Source organism: Glycine soja, chromosome 2 (genome assembly GCF_004193775.1).
Source record: "Glycine soja cultivar W05 chromosome 2, ASM419377v2, whole genome shotgun sequence".
NCBI lineage: Eukaryota > Viridiplantae > Streptophyta > Magnoliopsida > Fabales > Fabaceae > Glycine > Glycine soja.
In genome coordinates, this window is record NC_041003.1 from 10,459,127 (window position 1) to 10,474,771 (window position 15,645).

At 30.3% G+C, this 15,645-nt stretch overlaps 1 protein-coding gene and 1 pseudogene across 1 annotated transcript; one reads left to right on the top strand and one right to left on the bottom strand.

Moving 5' to 3' along the window:
* Positions 1–2,577: 2,577 nt before the first annotated feature.
* Positions 2,578–5,073, bottom strand: LOC114386638 (transcription termination factor MTEF1, chloroplastic-like). Its single transcript, XM_028346676.1, has one exon. The coding sequence runs from the start codon at positions 5,064–5,066 to the stop codon at positions 4,176–4,178; it is 891 nt and encodes a 296-aa protein (XP_028202477.1). The 5' UTR covers positions 5,067–5,073; the 3' UTR covers positions 2,578–4,175.
* Positions 5,074–9,116: 4,043 nt separating this feature from the next.
* On the top strand, positions 9,117–13,681 carry LOC114372555 (annotated as a pseudogene).
* The last annotated feature ends 1,964 nt before the right edge of the window (positions 13,682–15,645 follow it).

Here is a 15,645-nt window from a genome sequence, read left to right on the forward strand (position 1 = left end):
AGTATATATGCAATATATATACCTTCTGGGCAGGAAAAGAAAAAAAGAAAAAAAAAACATTCCCTTTGACAAGGTCATGCTTTGTTGATTATTCAAGATAGAATCATGACCGACATATGAAGATTATATAGTAAGACGCAAGACCACGTGTATAGAATTGAACTACATGAAGTAATACATGATCTATATATTTCCTCCCATCTTATATATTTATAAAAACCTGATATTTTTTTTACAGGTATAAGAACCTAATTAGAAAGTCTTGTTTAGTCTTTTTTTATACGAAACAATATAAAATGTGTCATTCGCTGATTTTTTTTACAGTAATATCCTTGTGTCATTTCTCTAAATTTAATAAATAGTGAGTAAAATACATTTTGTCTTTGTTCTTTGGGAGTCTAATTTTTGCCTCCTAAGCATATCATTTTGGAAAACCTCTTCACATGTACGACAAATAAAAATTAAAGTAATAATCAAGATTATCAAACTCGAGAGTTTACATAAACTCATGAGAATTTTATAAACTTGACTCGTAAACTCAACTCGTTAACTCGTAAGAGTTCACTTCATATAAAAATAATAACAAAATATCTATAAATAACTAACCAATCAAACATTTCAACAATATAATGAAACAAAATAATAAATCATAAATTTCACAATACTTAAATAATCAAGTCTTTAATTAAAGTCAATAAAAATATTTAAATAAAAAACAAAAGTGTATGCGTTGAATGTTAGGGGTGATTTTAGAAGAAAATAAAATTTACAACCAATTTAGCTACTATTTGAATTAAATATTTTCTCTTTATCAAGTTAGAGAACATTTGATTCACTATTTTTGTTGCTAATTAAAAATATATTCTCATCCATGTCAAACTACTCTCATTTTATCTTTATCTTTGTCTACATAGATTTTCTTAATTACTTATTCATTTTATTTTAATGTATCTTCTTCTCGTTTATTTTTGAATTAAATTATTCAATGTTTTAAAAGAAATTATTCATATAATTTTATATCATAATTTAAATTATTTATTATAAATCTATATTTATATAATTAAAGATATTTATTTATCATGAACTTTATTCCAAAATGGACACGAATGATGTGTCCAAAATGGTCTGTTATGATTTGTTTATTTCGAGAAATTATTTGTTGTTTTTGTTTTTAATTATAAAAACTTGCATTATTTTTACTTTGTTATTCCAAAGCTTTCAACAGAAAACATTAAAAACATTTTCTATTTTTGGCTTTCACAATTTCCTATACAAAATTTTATTAAAAAAGATAAAAACAGAAAACATTGTTCCCAACTACGGTCCCTGAGGTATCCATAATAGATTGTTGATGTGTTCAAGACACACCAAGTTGAGGTGGACTGGACTCCTGGATAAGATCTTGGTGTTATAAACTGGGACCCGAAATATTTTGAGGTCGGCTAAGACTCCAGTGCAGTTAAGACACCGTAAAAAATGAGTATATACATACAAAAGATACTTTGTTCAAATCAGTAATAATCTTACTAAAATGATAAATTGATACTGTACATTAAATATTTACTTGCTATAATGGCAGTAATATATATATATATATATATATTCATTAACACATAAGATTAATATAAGACCTTATTGCATTTACATGTAAGAAAACATTTATTAAACTGAAAAACTTATATTCAATTTTTTATGTTGCAAAATTCCCTTTAATTTAGCACCGTCATGCAGTGAATAATATTAGTTTTTAACCTAATAGGTTGAGGGACAAGTATAATCTCCAGCCCAAAGGCCGAAACCAAATAAAATATGTATAGACATCAAAGTTGAGCTGAAATGCTTGACATGGAGGTCTATCTAGGCCTATTGAGGACGAATATACATTGATTTGGTGTGGCAACAAGATACTTTTACTGCTAACCGAAATGTGTAGATTAAGTATCTTGTCACTGGTGTTAACTTTAATCTACACTTGTAATTTTGGACTTTCACATTGTTTGAACTTAGGAGAGTTTTTATATGAATTGGACCTTAGCCCAGTCCATATCACTTCATCCCTAATGTAGTTATTTTTAGGAATAATCAAATTTTTATTCCCTCAATTTTTTCAAATTCTAATTTTTTGTCTTTCAAAAGATTTTTTAATCATTCACTAATTTTCATTAACATTTTTAGTCTTTCAATTTTTTTTACCCATTTTTAGTCATATTTATTTTTATTACTCAAAATTAATCCTTATTTTGTCCATTTTTAGTCTCTCATTTTTATATATTTTAAACAATAAAAATAAATGAATGATTAAAAATAGGCAAAAAAATTGGGGGACTAAAATACTCACCAAAAATTAATAAAAGAATAAAAGTTATCAAATAAATTGAGAGGTTAAAAATTAGAATCGGGAGAAATTAAGGAACTAAAAACTTAATTAATCCTTATTTTTATATTATTAGAATAAGCTAAAGTATCAACAAAAATTAATCACGATGCTCAGGCGTTTGAGGAGGCCATCTATTTTATATAGCCTATCAAACTCCATGGCATCACCCACGTATAAACAGAACGCTCTTTTGGCACAAATTAAACTGAACCTCAAACCAACCATTTACTGCAACTGTAGTCATCTGTAATCACTATTTTCCAATTCAAATTACCACAAACACTAAATTAGCATCAAAGTCCATTTGAACCTAATAGTGTTTCCAGAAATAACATCGAGAGGCATGCCATTGTACATTACAATGGCCTAACAGATAAGTTGCAATGAAGAAAGGCTGAGGAGTAGGTAGCTACTATATTACTTTCCAAGATTAGGCCATGTTACAATCCTCAGAAAGAGCTTATAATGATATAGTGTAGCTACCTATAGAAGATTATTGACATCGAGCATTGATCCTTGACAAAGCACTTCCTTCGGGTTTTTTTTTGTTGTTGATAAGGAGAGCCAGAGAAAGAGTGCCGTATGAAGCAACCTGTTTTTGGGTACTACACTTCTTTCAGCGACATCAGTTCATTACACCATGCCAAAGATTAAACCTGGTACAAACTTGTATGCACATTAGTGCTATTTTCTCTCATTTGTAGACCAATTACTGAGATTAGATTCCATAGAATTCAAAAACTCTTGGCAGAGACTATTTTTGCGCATTTGCATCAAGACTACTTTGTTGCTTTCACACAACTTTACTGACTCAAACTAGTGTTTCAATAATGAGCTAAAACAGGAGCCGGTATCAACATCATTTCACAGCTGCAGCAAGAAAACTAATGCTTGGAAAAAAAAAAATGGGCACTGTAACATTCAGAAAATCTTGAAGTATCATGCAAGCAAACAAAATTGGCACACACATGGAATATAACAGAGCCGTGGATGGAGCCAAAATTACTAATACTAATGGTTTTGACAGATTTTGAAGTTCAACAAAAGACTAAACCAAATCGAGCAGTACTTATTACCAAAAACTTACACCATTGATTCAAGGAAGCCTAATACTGTCAAAGTGCATACATTTGACAACTTATATGTGGTCTATGATATCACAGATTGTCAACAACCTGGAGACAAACTACGTATGTTCTTTTATTCCCAGCCAAAGGGTAGGGGAACTGGAATGGATCCATTGATTGGTAAAAACTAAATACCAGGGATTTATGATACATATTTTTTTGGAATTAACTCCTCTAAATTGAGAAATGCACTTCAAGGGATAAAGTATCTACTTATACTAGTTGATTAGAAAGTAGGCAGTTTATATTCTACTATTCTACAAATTCCATAGTTCATAATACATACACATATATTTTACCATCAAAATCATTCCGCAATTCCAATAATGTACATCACTCTCTAAAGTGCACCTAAATCCAACTCCTTGTTTTCCATAAACCAAAATCTCATTTCCTTTGAATCACAAGAATCCCTTTGTCTACCACAACTTAACAGACATGCACTAATGCACATGTTTTTAGCAAAACCAACATCGAAGGTTTGACTTACACATTGCAGTCGTAGTCATGCCGCAATCCTTGACACTGCAGGAAATTGCGAACAAATGCAGCTGCAATTGCAGTCGCTTGCATCCTCAAAAGATCTCGAGGTTGCCGCCAAAATTGCAGTTGCTGACCAATTTATAAAACCTTGCCAACAAGAACAACGACAACTACTCCTCGGTAACCTACTAATACAAATGTTGTCCTACTCCTATCTCAAGTTTCTTAAACCTTAAATCAAGCAACCTAGCCTTAAACCCGCCATCACTAACCTTCAACATATCTTCCAAATCCATCGACACGCCAACCCGTCTCAGCATCCCGTACCGCGGCTTAATCCTCCGTTCCAAGCTAAAAGAAAAATACTGCGGAAACCTCTTGAGCTCAGCAGCATCCCCATTCATCTCCCTCAAGAAAAACTCCACCTTGGGCCTCAAATTCTTCTCCACACTAAGAGTCAACAACCCAGGTGACCTCACGACCATGTTAGCCACCTCTTCGTGAGTGAACCCCAAACCCTTCAAAAACTCAATCTTGGGCAAAAGGGTGTCCTCCACGCTGGAAACGAGAAGCAATGTGGTCTGACACGTGAGCGAGTGGGGCCCATTAAACCCTAATTTCCTCAGAAAGTGTAAAGTTGGTCGCAATCGGTTGTTAACGCTGGAAACGAGTAATCTAGGGCAGCGCAGGATTGAAAGGTGGATGTCGTGGTAGGGGATTGGGACCTCGTGGAGGAGGAAGTCGAGGAGGGGGTAGAATTGGAAATAGGGGTCGCACGTGAGGAGCACGGGGAGCATGTCGAGGATTCGACCCATGGAGGCGCGTGGAATGCCCAATGAAGAAAGGGAGCGCGTCACCGATTTAAGGGTTGAGAGAGGAGAGGAACGGAGGGTGGGGTTTAAGCGGAAGGCCTTGTCGGGGTTCACTTTGAGGGCTTTAAGGTAGAGCACTTTTTCGTGGAATACGAGGCCACGGTCCGAGGTTGTCGGGTTTGGGTTTATTGGGTGGCGCGAAAATTGGGGTCTGAGGTTTAAGGGTTTTGGGAGGGAGACGAAGAGGGAGAGTTTCAGTGTCGGCATGTCGTGGATGATGCTGGTGACTTTGCGGGTCGAATGGCTTTTATAATCATGAAATGTAAACGGCAAGTCGTTTCTGTGTCTGGGCTATTGCTTCCTGCACTACCTTTTTGCTTTCTGGAATCGACAATTGGAAACGTAAAATTACATTCTAAAATACACTCCATTTTTTGGCTTATAGAATAACTTTGGTAAAAAAAACATTCCAAGAAAAAGTGCGGGAAGCAAACAGCCCCGTGCCTGACACAATGTATTTTTGTTATTGGGCTTGGTTTTACGAGTTCGTTAGGATAGGCTTGCTTGTTCAATGGGTAGTTGTTATTCTCGTTACTGTTTTTGCTATTTACACTATGCAACAGTGTTTTAAATCACGTTGCTATAAAAATATCCTACTCACAAACATGATTTTGCTGTATATTGTCAATGGAATCATATTTCCTTGAAAAAGGGTATTTTTAGAATAATATAATTTAAAGCACACATGGGAAATGTAAATAACAAAAGAGGTAGTGAGAATAGCAACTTCTGTTAAAGGTTCGAGTTATTTGGGCTGAAATTTATATCTAGGCTCTAAGCTCACTGGGTTGAATGATGTTTAACAGCGAGAATCTGAGGGATGAGAATGAAAATTTGAGTAATGCTAATGTTTTCTTTTTCCTTTTCTTTTTCTAAGTTTAAATTATTCGCAGGTTCTTAAATTATTTCAAAAATTTTAATTAGATCTTTAAATTATTCTTTTACTATGTTTTTATATATTTTTTTTTATTATGTCAGTAAACTTGTATTTGTTTTTAATTGCATTCTTCAGTTTAACTATTGTTACGAAAATTTAATTGTTTAAATCAATTGTGTGTGAGTTTGTAGTGAAAATCTAAATAGTCTTGTAAAGACACATGAAATTGGGGATAAGAAGCAATAATGTTTCTATAACTGTGAAGTGTGAAACTGGGACAGAATTTCTTCCTTAATAATAATAAAACATTGATGTTTAAGTGACTTCGTGATTCCTAACTGTAAAAAAATTGCTTTACAAATTGTTAAACCTTATGAGCTAATCTATAAAATCAACCATATAAACATTTTCTTTTGTTTTTTAAGAAATCAAAGACATGTTTAAGAGAAGTTTATAACAATTAAGACGGTTGTGTCATTAATCATCTTAGAAACATAACTTTTAAAAATGGTTGCATGTGAAGATTGTCTTGGAAAATCATTTTTTTTGTTAAATAAAATTATAAATTCTAAGATAGATTTTGGTGGCAAACCGTCTTAGAATGTGTAGTTTCGAAAAGAGGTATTAACCAAAATTATCTTTGAAACAACTAGTTATTGTCTTTTTTTATAAAAAAAATGTAAAGTATACTAAGATGGTTCTCAACCGAAACCGTTTTAGAAACATGTGTGTTTTGATTTTTTTTAATTAAAAATGTATTTGAAGATGGTGTTGTATACTAACCGTCGTAGACATTGTCGTATACAATAACAATCAAATGATTGTTGTCGAATCAGTTAACCTACCATGATAGAGTTTTCTAAGGCAGTTAAAAACCGTCTTTGAAGACCCCTAACAACCATCATCGAATAACTTTTTTTTAGTAGTGTGCATCAACTGAACTAAACTCCATCAATTAAAGATTTTTCTCTTGTTACTTATGGTACACATCAATGAAAGATATCAATCACAATTAGATATTCATTTAAATATATAACTTCAAAAATTAAGGTTTTGGTCTTTAATACAGTTAAAATTCATAATAAATAATGTTATTTATCTATTGATTTTTTTAATACATTTAAGTTATGGTATTGATGAGTACATTTTATAATCATAAAAATAGTATTTATTATCTTTTTAGTCCTTATATTTGTTAATAATTGTATTTTTTATCTAAAAAAATTCTATTTTTGTTCCTATTTTTATTATTTTTAGTTCCCTAACTCTTTTTGTCCTTGTCTTTTCGTTCTTTGTAAGTAGGGGTGAAAATGGGTTGAGTTGGATTGAATCCTACTAAAACTTGGTTTGACATGTTTTATATTTTTATAGCACAAACTTGGACCTATTACCCGTCATGAGCCTATTTTAAGGCTTGGGTTCGACCTTTGTATAAGTTTGTCAGACCCATTAGCTTATTTAAATGTCTATTTCATATTAAGAAGGGTAAAAAATATTTTTTTTTTTATAAAACAAACCCAAAGATTTTTATTAAAAAATAAGACAATTTTAAACCACAAGACATAGACAAAATTTGTCTACAAACATTATATGTGACATGTTACTAAAGTCTTTTAAGTCTCACCAAAAGAAAAGAGTTAATATTCCTAATATACATCTATCCTTATATGAATTAACCTATTTCAAACATTAATCAAAATGATTCAAATCGTCAACTACTAAAATAATTTTTTAGCTTAAATAAAATAATTATAACATTATATATGATATTAATAATAATTTGTTTATTATAAAATATTATTGCTAAACTGATTAGCCCGTATAACTTAATTAGTTTTTCTTAAAATCTATGACCTGACCTATTTAACTAAATGTGCTTTTTAAAAAGTTTGATTTTGACCTTTTTGCCAAAATAAAATGGGACAAACTAGACCTTAAAGGGGACGAGCCATACGTCCCCAACAAGCGACCTACTTCCACCCCTATTTGTAAGGAACTAAAAATAAGAATGAAAAAAGTTAAGGGACTAAAAGTAAAGATAAAAACAAAGTTAAGGGACATCGATTAGTCTTTTGAATTCAGAGACTAAACATAAAAAATTTAAGGACTAAAAAAATATCAAATCCAAAAAATATTATCAATGAAGGTCAAGTCTAACAAAATATTTAGTGTGTGGCCATACTTTAAACATGATTACTTACAAAAGAGGATACTCATGGAAAACCAAAAAATATTGAAGACCAAAAGAAAAATGTTATTATATTAATAATATTTGATATGCCCTTTTTTTAGCTTCCTCTCTTAAAAAAATGGAAGTTCTTCATTAGTTTTTCTAAAATTTGTATTTATGTTTTAGTTTTTTTTTAAAAAACAATTGTTATTTTAAAATCTTCTTTAAATTGTATTTGACCCAACTCACCTATCATTTAGAGGAAAAGTAGGGGGGGGGAGAACTAAATCAATTGCTACAATATAATTAAAAGCAAAAACTTTATCCTACAAGTACTAAATATGGATCTTTAAGGCAATAATAGACATGATTCATCATGTATAGGTTTGTATTTTTATGAGAAGAATTACAATTAAATGATAATGTGCATATCTATGACACTTTGATGCATGTAAGTGTACATGAAAAGTGATATTCTTTTATGAGAATATATTTTGTGAACAAAAACTAACAAGAAAGAAGAAACAAATGATTATGGTATAGCCAAAAATGGTTTTGCATGGTTTTAAAGATTGAAAAACATGCATAACAATTGAAAATAATTATTTTAATGGTGATTTGTTGGTGTGGTGGGATATTAAATGAAATCTCTAACACTCTTCATCCTCCGATTCTTACAGACACTTCAACGTTCGAATATTTTTGTCACACCAATCTTACATCATTATCATGTATCATCACACCTCATTCTTCTCGCTTTCCTCTTTCTCTTATTCTGAATTTGGCATTGGCCTAACAATTTTAGACATTTGAGTTGTGATCATTCAAGTTGCGTTACATATACGAAATTCATTGTATGTCTTTATTCTAATTCTATACTTTTTTTTTTAAATTTTGGTCTCTTGCTTTTTTTTGCTACATTCTCTGTCTATCTCCTTGTCAACACTAAAGCGTGGATAAAAGAGTATGAATCTAGGAGCCTAATATGTTGGTTGTTAGATCAATTCCATGATAGCTTGGTATAAATATTTGTGTGTGTGTGAGTGTGTTTGTCAAATAAAAAATGAATGCAATGGTATTAATTAGTCTATTATTCATAAATGCTTTGTTTTAAATTGATACAAGCAATGGAAATTGATGTTTTACTCAAGCACTCTTTTTGGGATATTTTGTAATTTGAGTCTTTTATGTTATTGTTGAGATTTACAAAATGGGTAGAGTAAAGCGAAAGATTAAGCGATTGGAAAATACCAACTGTCGTCTTGCAACCTATGCTAAAAGAAAGAATGGAATCATGAAGAAAGCTATTGGGTTATCTATACTTTGTGATGTAGATATTATACTTATAATGTTTTCACCAAGTGGAAAACCTTCATTATGCAGGAGAAAATTGAGGTATTTTTATGCAATTTATTGTGACATAATCACTATAAATATACTTTAGACTCCACCTTGTAGAGTCTAAACATATTTAATGCGCTAAATTAAACCATGATAATTCCTAATTACTTTCATGTGTTATTATTAGAGCATCCATATACATGAACTTATTTTTGTTAGTTTGACTTATTAAACCAATAAGAATGTCATTTCAAAATTAAATAAGTTTATTCACACTTCCAAAACCCTAGCTAGCTATGGATTATTGTCTCTCTTTTTCTTTGGCTTTCTTAAACCTTGGCTAAAGACTTTGGCCATAAGAGAAAATGCAATAAAGTTACTTTTTTATTATAGAAATAGGCATAGCATAAGACGTAAGAAAAACTCCTACTCCAAGATTAAAGAAGCATTATGTAAAACAAAATCATTTCCATCTTTAGGAAAAAATGATAGAATCAACTATGTGATGATTCCATTTTTATTTCTTCTTTCCTTTTAGAGTCATATATGTGTTTTTCCATAGATTTATTTATCATTTTTTCTTTTTATTTCCTTTCTAAATTTGAACCTACTATACTTTACTTGTTATTGAAGTATTTAACCCCTAATTGCTTTCTTGAAGCTTTGAAATAGAGTGAGATTGAAAACATATATATAGTAGACAAACACTAAGAGAACAATTATTGTAGTTGCTTTAGGACCAGCTCTTTTAGTCTTCAATTTTCTTAGGATAATAATATATACATGTTCTTATATAGTATTCCATTGATCCTTATTATAAGGTTCAATTAATTAATTATTAGGATTGAAAAAATTGATTAATTTAATTGAGTGCATTTGAAGATATTTTTGTGGAAAAAATATAAAAGACATTTTAGATTGAACTTTATAATAAGAATCAATCAAATCACACTTTTATTGTAGACATTATAATAAGGATTAGATGAAGTATCGTATTAACACCCACAATTTCTATTTCACTCTTCTTGTATCATATAATATCACTTATCATACTTGTATTTCTTTCTCTTCTCTCTTTATGTGTCAATTAGTGTTCAATGAATGTTTTCTCATTTCTTAACTCAAATTTGGAAATAAAAATATTTATTTTGAACAATTAATTTGATACATTGTATTTTATAATATTGTAAAAATGTTATTTTATTAATTTATGTGTTATAAAGGTTACGTATTGACAGTGTAAAATTTTTACAATGTCATCTAATCATAGACCATTATATGTGATAAGTTTGTTATATTTTAAAATAATTATCTGAAAGTAATTCAAACGATAATTTATGATTACATGAGAGTGTAAAATGGATAATCATTAAACTCTATTTGGTAAATGATTTATGAGTTTTCCATACTGAGCATGACCTGTAACATATTTCTATATTATTTCTTTTATTCCCAAAGCTAGATTTATTTATTTATTTATGAAGAGCATGGATACCAAAACCATTCATGAAACTACTATACTTATTCTAATTTTAAAATAGATGTATATAGACAATATTGAATAGGATACATTTTCCTACAATTCTTCCAAATGCCTGTGAAGCCCCCTAACTTGCATAGATTATTCAAATAATGTATTTGTTGAATCTTGTCTTTTAAAAAATATGTGTAGTAATATATGCATGCTTAAAATCTTCCTTATATGGTGTTTTCTATTTACAAAGATTTGATTCCTTGTCTAATTGTTCGATCCCCTTTCTTTGGTGAATATAGTAACTTCGAGGAGATTATCATAAAGTTTGCTCAACTAACTTCACTAGAAAGGAAAAAAAATGTGCATTTAAAATCCGTTTACACTAAATTCATTACACATTTGTCTTAAAATTATTTGAATTTGATAAAATGTTCTCCATTGAATTACAACAGGAAGTTGGAAAGTTATGAAGTAAGTGATGTCTTACAACTCACTCCCTATACCAAATTGTACACTTGTTTTTCTCTTATTACAAAAGTAGTGACTGATTTGGCTGGAAGTTTAGGTATTGAAGAAAATATTTTAAAAGTTACATCATGATGTGATTATACAAGATTCTTTGGGTACGAGGTATGGCATGTTGCCATTGAATTAGCAGTTACACCTTTGATACATTTAATCTATTTATTTTACTAAGTTGAGACAATGAAATATGTTTGTTGTTACAACACTCAAACTATCGAGATAAACCACTTCAATTATTGTAATTATTGGTTCTTTCAATGTTATATCCTTTACTAAACTAGCTTTATATTCAGGACCTATGTGATCAAGCCCGGTTATTACAAACACATATTAATGAAATACACAAAAGATTAAGGTAAACATCTATAGTTTCAAGTTGTTCTTACAATTTTTTGTTGGACTCTATAGTTATTGGACTGACCTTGGTAAAAGCAATAGTGTGGAACAATTGGGACAAATGGAAAATTCACTCAAGGAATCACTTTATCAAATTTGAAGTCATAAGCTATACATGCATTAGTCTTTGTGCTTGAGTTTTATAAAGGAATTTTCAATGATTCAGTTGAGAGACAAGGTTCTTATGTTAATTGATAAATGTGTTTATAATTGACTACCTCTAATATTTTTTATATTTGGCTTTTATCTAGTATAGATGAATAAATTTAACAAACTTTAAAGGAGTATCTTAGTTATATCATGTCTTTTGAAAAGAATTACGAATAAAATACAGGTAACAATGATAGTTCTAATTAAAGCATCCATAGACTATGAACAAGGCACAAACCAATCAAGTAAAAGAGTAAAAATAAAATAAAGAAGCAACATAAAATATTTATTTTTGGCTTAATTATTGTTTTAGTCCCTGAATTTAGGAGTGTGTTGTTTTTAGTCTCTAAAATTTAAAAATATTTTTTTAGCTCCTAAATTTTGACATTATTTTTTTAGTCACTAACATAATAAATTGACATTATATGTTGATTTTTAGCACTTTGGATTTTTAAGCATTTTATGATAATTTTAAAATATAAATTCAAGTGTCTAAAAATATAAAAAATAAAAAATTGTGACAGCTAAAAACTATCATAAATTATCAATTTATTATGACACAGACTAAAAAAAATTTAAATTTCAAGAACTAAAAAAAACACACACCCCAAATTAAAGGATGATTAAAACAATAATTAAGTCTTTATTTTTTATATGGAATCTTATTTAAAAACTTATTTTTTGTTCTCATTCAATAATAAGAGAACATGCATGGTAGTAAGCAATTTTATCCTCAACATCGCATAATTGAAGTTCTTGATTTTATTTTATATTTGATAGGTCTTACTTGGCAGGAAAATATACAAAAACAACAATTTGCATCACTACAATGCAATAACCCGGTGAATAATTGTTTCAATAGTGTTTAATTTTCTCTTTTGAAGTAGTTCCCAGTGCTTGAAAATAAGAGACACGTGACTTAAATAACTTTGTCTTCTAGTTCAATGAAATGCATGTTTCCTTTGGAATGGATGTTCAACATCATCTCCAACCTCTGTCATGGATTATCAATGGTGATAACCAAAATGTAGTTATACTTGAGGACTCAAACTTGCTTTTTTGCTTCTTCATAAGTGAGTTTTTTTTCACCCCTAAAGTAGATATATTAAATTGTTCAAAATATATTTTAAGGTGTTTTTAAGAATCTCTTAAATTATATTTTAACAATTGATGAATGATTCACATAAATCATACAAAGTTGTTGATGGTAATCCTTTACAAATAGAGAAATACTAGCAGCACACTCTCTCACACACTCTTTTAAGCACACTCTATCTAATTGGTTGAGATTTATTGAAAGTAACAAAAAATTATGGGTCTCACATTGTATTCAATGACTCTCTCATGATTTTATATTTTCTAATAAACTTAAACTAATCATGGAGTGTGTGTTAGAATGAGAGAGTTAGATAATGTGTTGTTAGTCTTCCTCTTAAACATATTCAATTTGAGTTGTTTTGGGTTAATTATTTCCAACTCATTTTTATCAAATTGATGTATTTTTTTCTTAGAGATATAGAGGGCTCGACAAGCTATTCTTTCGGGAGTCATGCCAACTATCTTGGCTCAAGTAACAAAACAGATATTTCAATTTCTAAGCAAGAAAATGGTGTTCTTGGTGACATGAGAAGTACCTCTCCTATGAGACTGCAATTTTCATACCTACCAAACAATTTTAATTTATTGAATGACATGGATGTCCAAAGAGATGAAACCAAATGAAAATCATGTAGATTATAATGTGAATGGAAGTTTTGAAGCACCTATAACCGAGTATGACTCTTAACCAAGGATTGATTTCCACATCAGGGCCATGTGTTGTTACTATGTTTGATGAGCATTTGTATACCCAACCAAGTTTTCCTCCGATGCATATTGGCTTCACATAGTAGCACTTTTTTCCTTTTAATCTGTTCTTAACATTCTTAATGCATGACTTCCTTTTGAATTATGCTTTCGATAGCCTTACTAAAAATTGTAAGTAATTTACATGAGAGTCAAATTGTTGTACTCAATTATCCATCATAGAAAGGCATTTTTGTTGTATATCTTTTGGCCCCAAAACTTTTTTTTAGAAAAAAGACTAAGAACTTAAAACGTTCATATATCTATCAAAAAGTTTGATAGAAAGTAGTAATAATAGATTAACACGTTCCAATATTCACCATGGGTACAAATGCAATGGTAGCTCACTTTTTTATATTATTATTATTATAAAGCTCAAATTTTTAATATATTAACATGTTCACACAAACTTGATTTACAAATAATTTCATAATGTATAATTAAGAGAGAGAAAAGGAATTAATCTAAAGCATATCATGAGATCGATATTGGGAATAAAGGATAACATCATTCTATTTTTAGTATATTTTTTCCATTTTTTTTTTTGCAAAATTGCTAGATTGAATCTCGAAGCGAACACTTAATTTTAATCCGATCAAGCTCGACAATAGTTTCAGAAACATATACAATTATGTTGACAACACAAACAGAGGCTACATGGGTGTGGCCTTATATGCCTCTTCGATTTTAGTTTGTAAATGCAGCTGAAGCCTCATATTATTCCCAATCTACATACAAATTTTTCTTTGGGTCTTTAATGTACATAAAGGCTGAGTTGAAATGCAAAACACACACTGAGATATTTCTTTTTACACTGTGGAAGAACAAAATAGGCCTTGGATTTATTTTACCCTATTTCACATTTGGGATTTTCTTTCCTAGTAGTTAAGAGTTGGGCAATTACTTCTTACACCCATTTCTACTTCCTGCAACCTAAAGGAAAAGTTAATGGACAAATATGTCCCTTACCTAGCACCCCCTTCCCTCTCCTTTGTAATTTAGCACAACCCTTACTGTTCCTTGTGCCGCTACTATGAACCCATGGTAGCGTGGATAGAGAAGGATCTTGAACCTGTTGTGAAGCATGACCATTGTCCTCACCCTCTCCGACCTCCGCTCCACGTGATGCTCTGTGAGGTATGCAAGCTGACAGTGACACACACTACCTACAAGACTAACGCCTCCACAGGCACAACCCTTTCTCTTTGTTCTTTGAGTTTGTACACTTTGTTAGGCATCAAGGCATTTTCATCGATCAATTTCCTCTACCACAATTGACTCTTCTTCGAAGAAGACACTAACGTCAACACTGAGGAAGATCTAAATTATATTCCAAAATAACTATTCTTGAAGTGTACAAGAATCCAAAAAAAACTGCTCTAGAATAACCTATTTTAGAATATGAAAATCATATTTTTAAATAGTTATACCAGGATAGAATACTCTTCCAGAATAACCATTTTGTAATAAGGGGTGCTTGTGTGAGGGCATTTTTGTCTGTTGGTGTTTTTGAGGTGCATGAAGGAAAAAAAGGAGATGAAGAAAGTAAAATCCCAAGAGTTCTCCAAAAAGGCCATTTTATCCATCCATCCAACCAAACCTGAACACTTGTCTGTTGGTGTTTTTAAGGCTTTACAATGAATACTTGCCCTGTTTCTATTTTTTTTCCCCTTTGAATAATAAAATCACTGTAAGATTTATCAAAATTTAAACAAAAAAATAATTAAAATTATTTGCAAAGATAAGCTTATGATAACCTAGTCTCGTTACTGATATTTTTTTTAATTCACTATTTCAAAGTTACTAATTAAAGTTACATTCGGTTAAAAACAAAGTTACATTATTTAGGTTTAATGTTTAATGCTTTTTTACTGCAATGCTTAATGCTCAATGGCTTGCAGTAATTTAAGCTACATATTATAGCATCATATTTAGTTTTACTGCAATGCGTTATGGTAATTTTACTCAACGATAACTACTATAATTTCTATTTTATATTTGTTTTATC

What these genes read in the sequence shown, in the direction of transcription:
- LOC114386638 (XM_028346676.1), bottom strand. Translation starts at nt 5,066, where the DNA reads ATGCCGACACTGAAACTCTCCCTCTTCGTCTCCCTCCCAAAACCCTTA.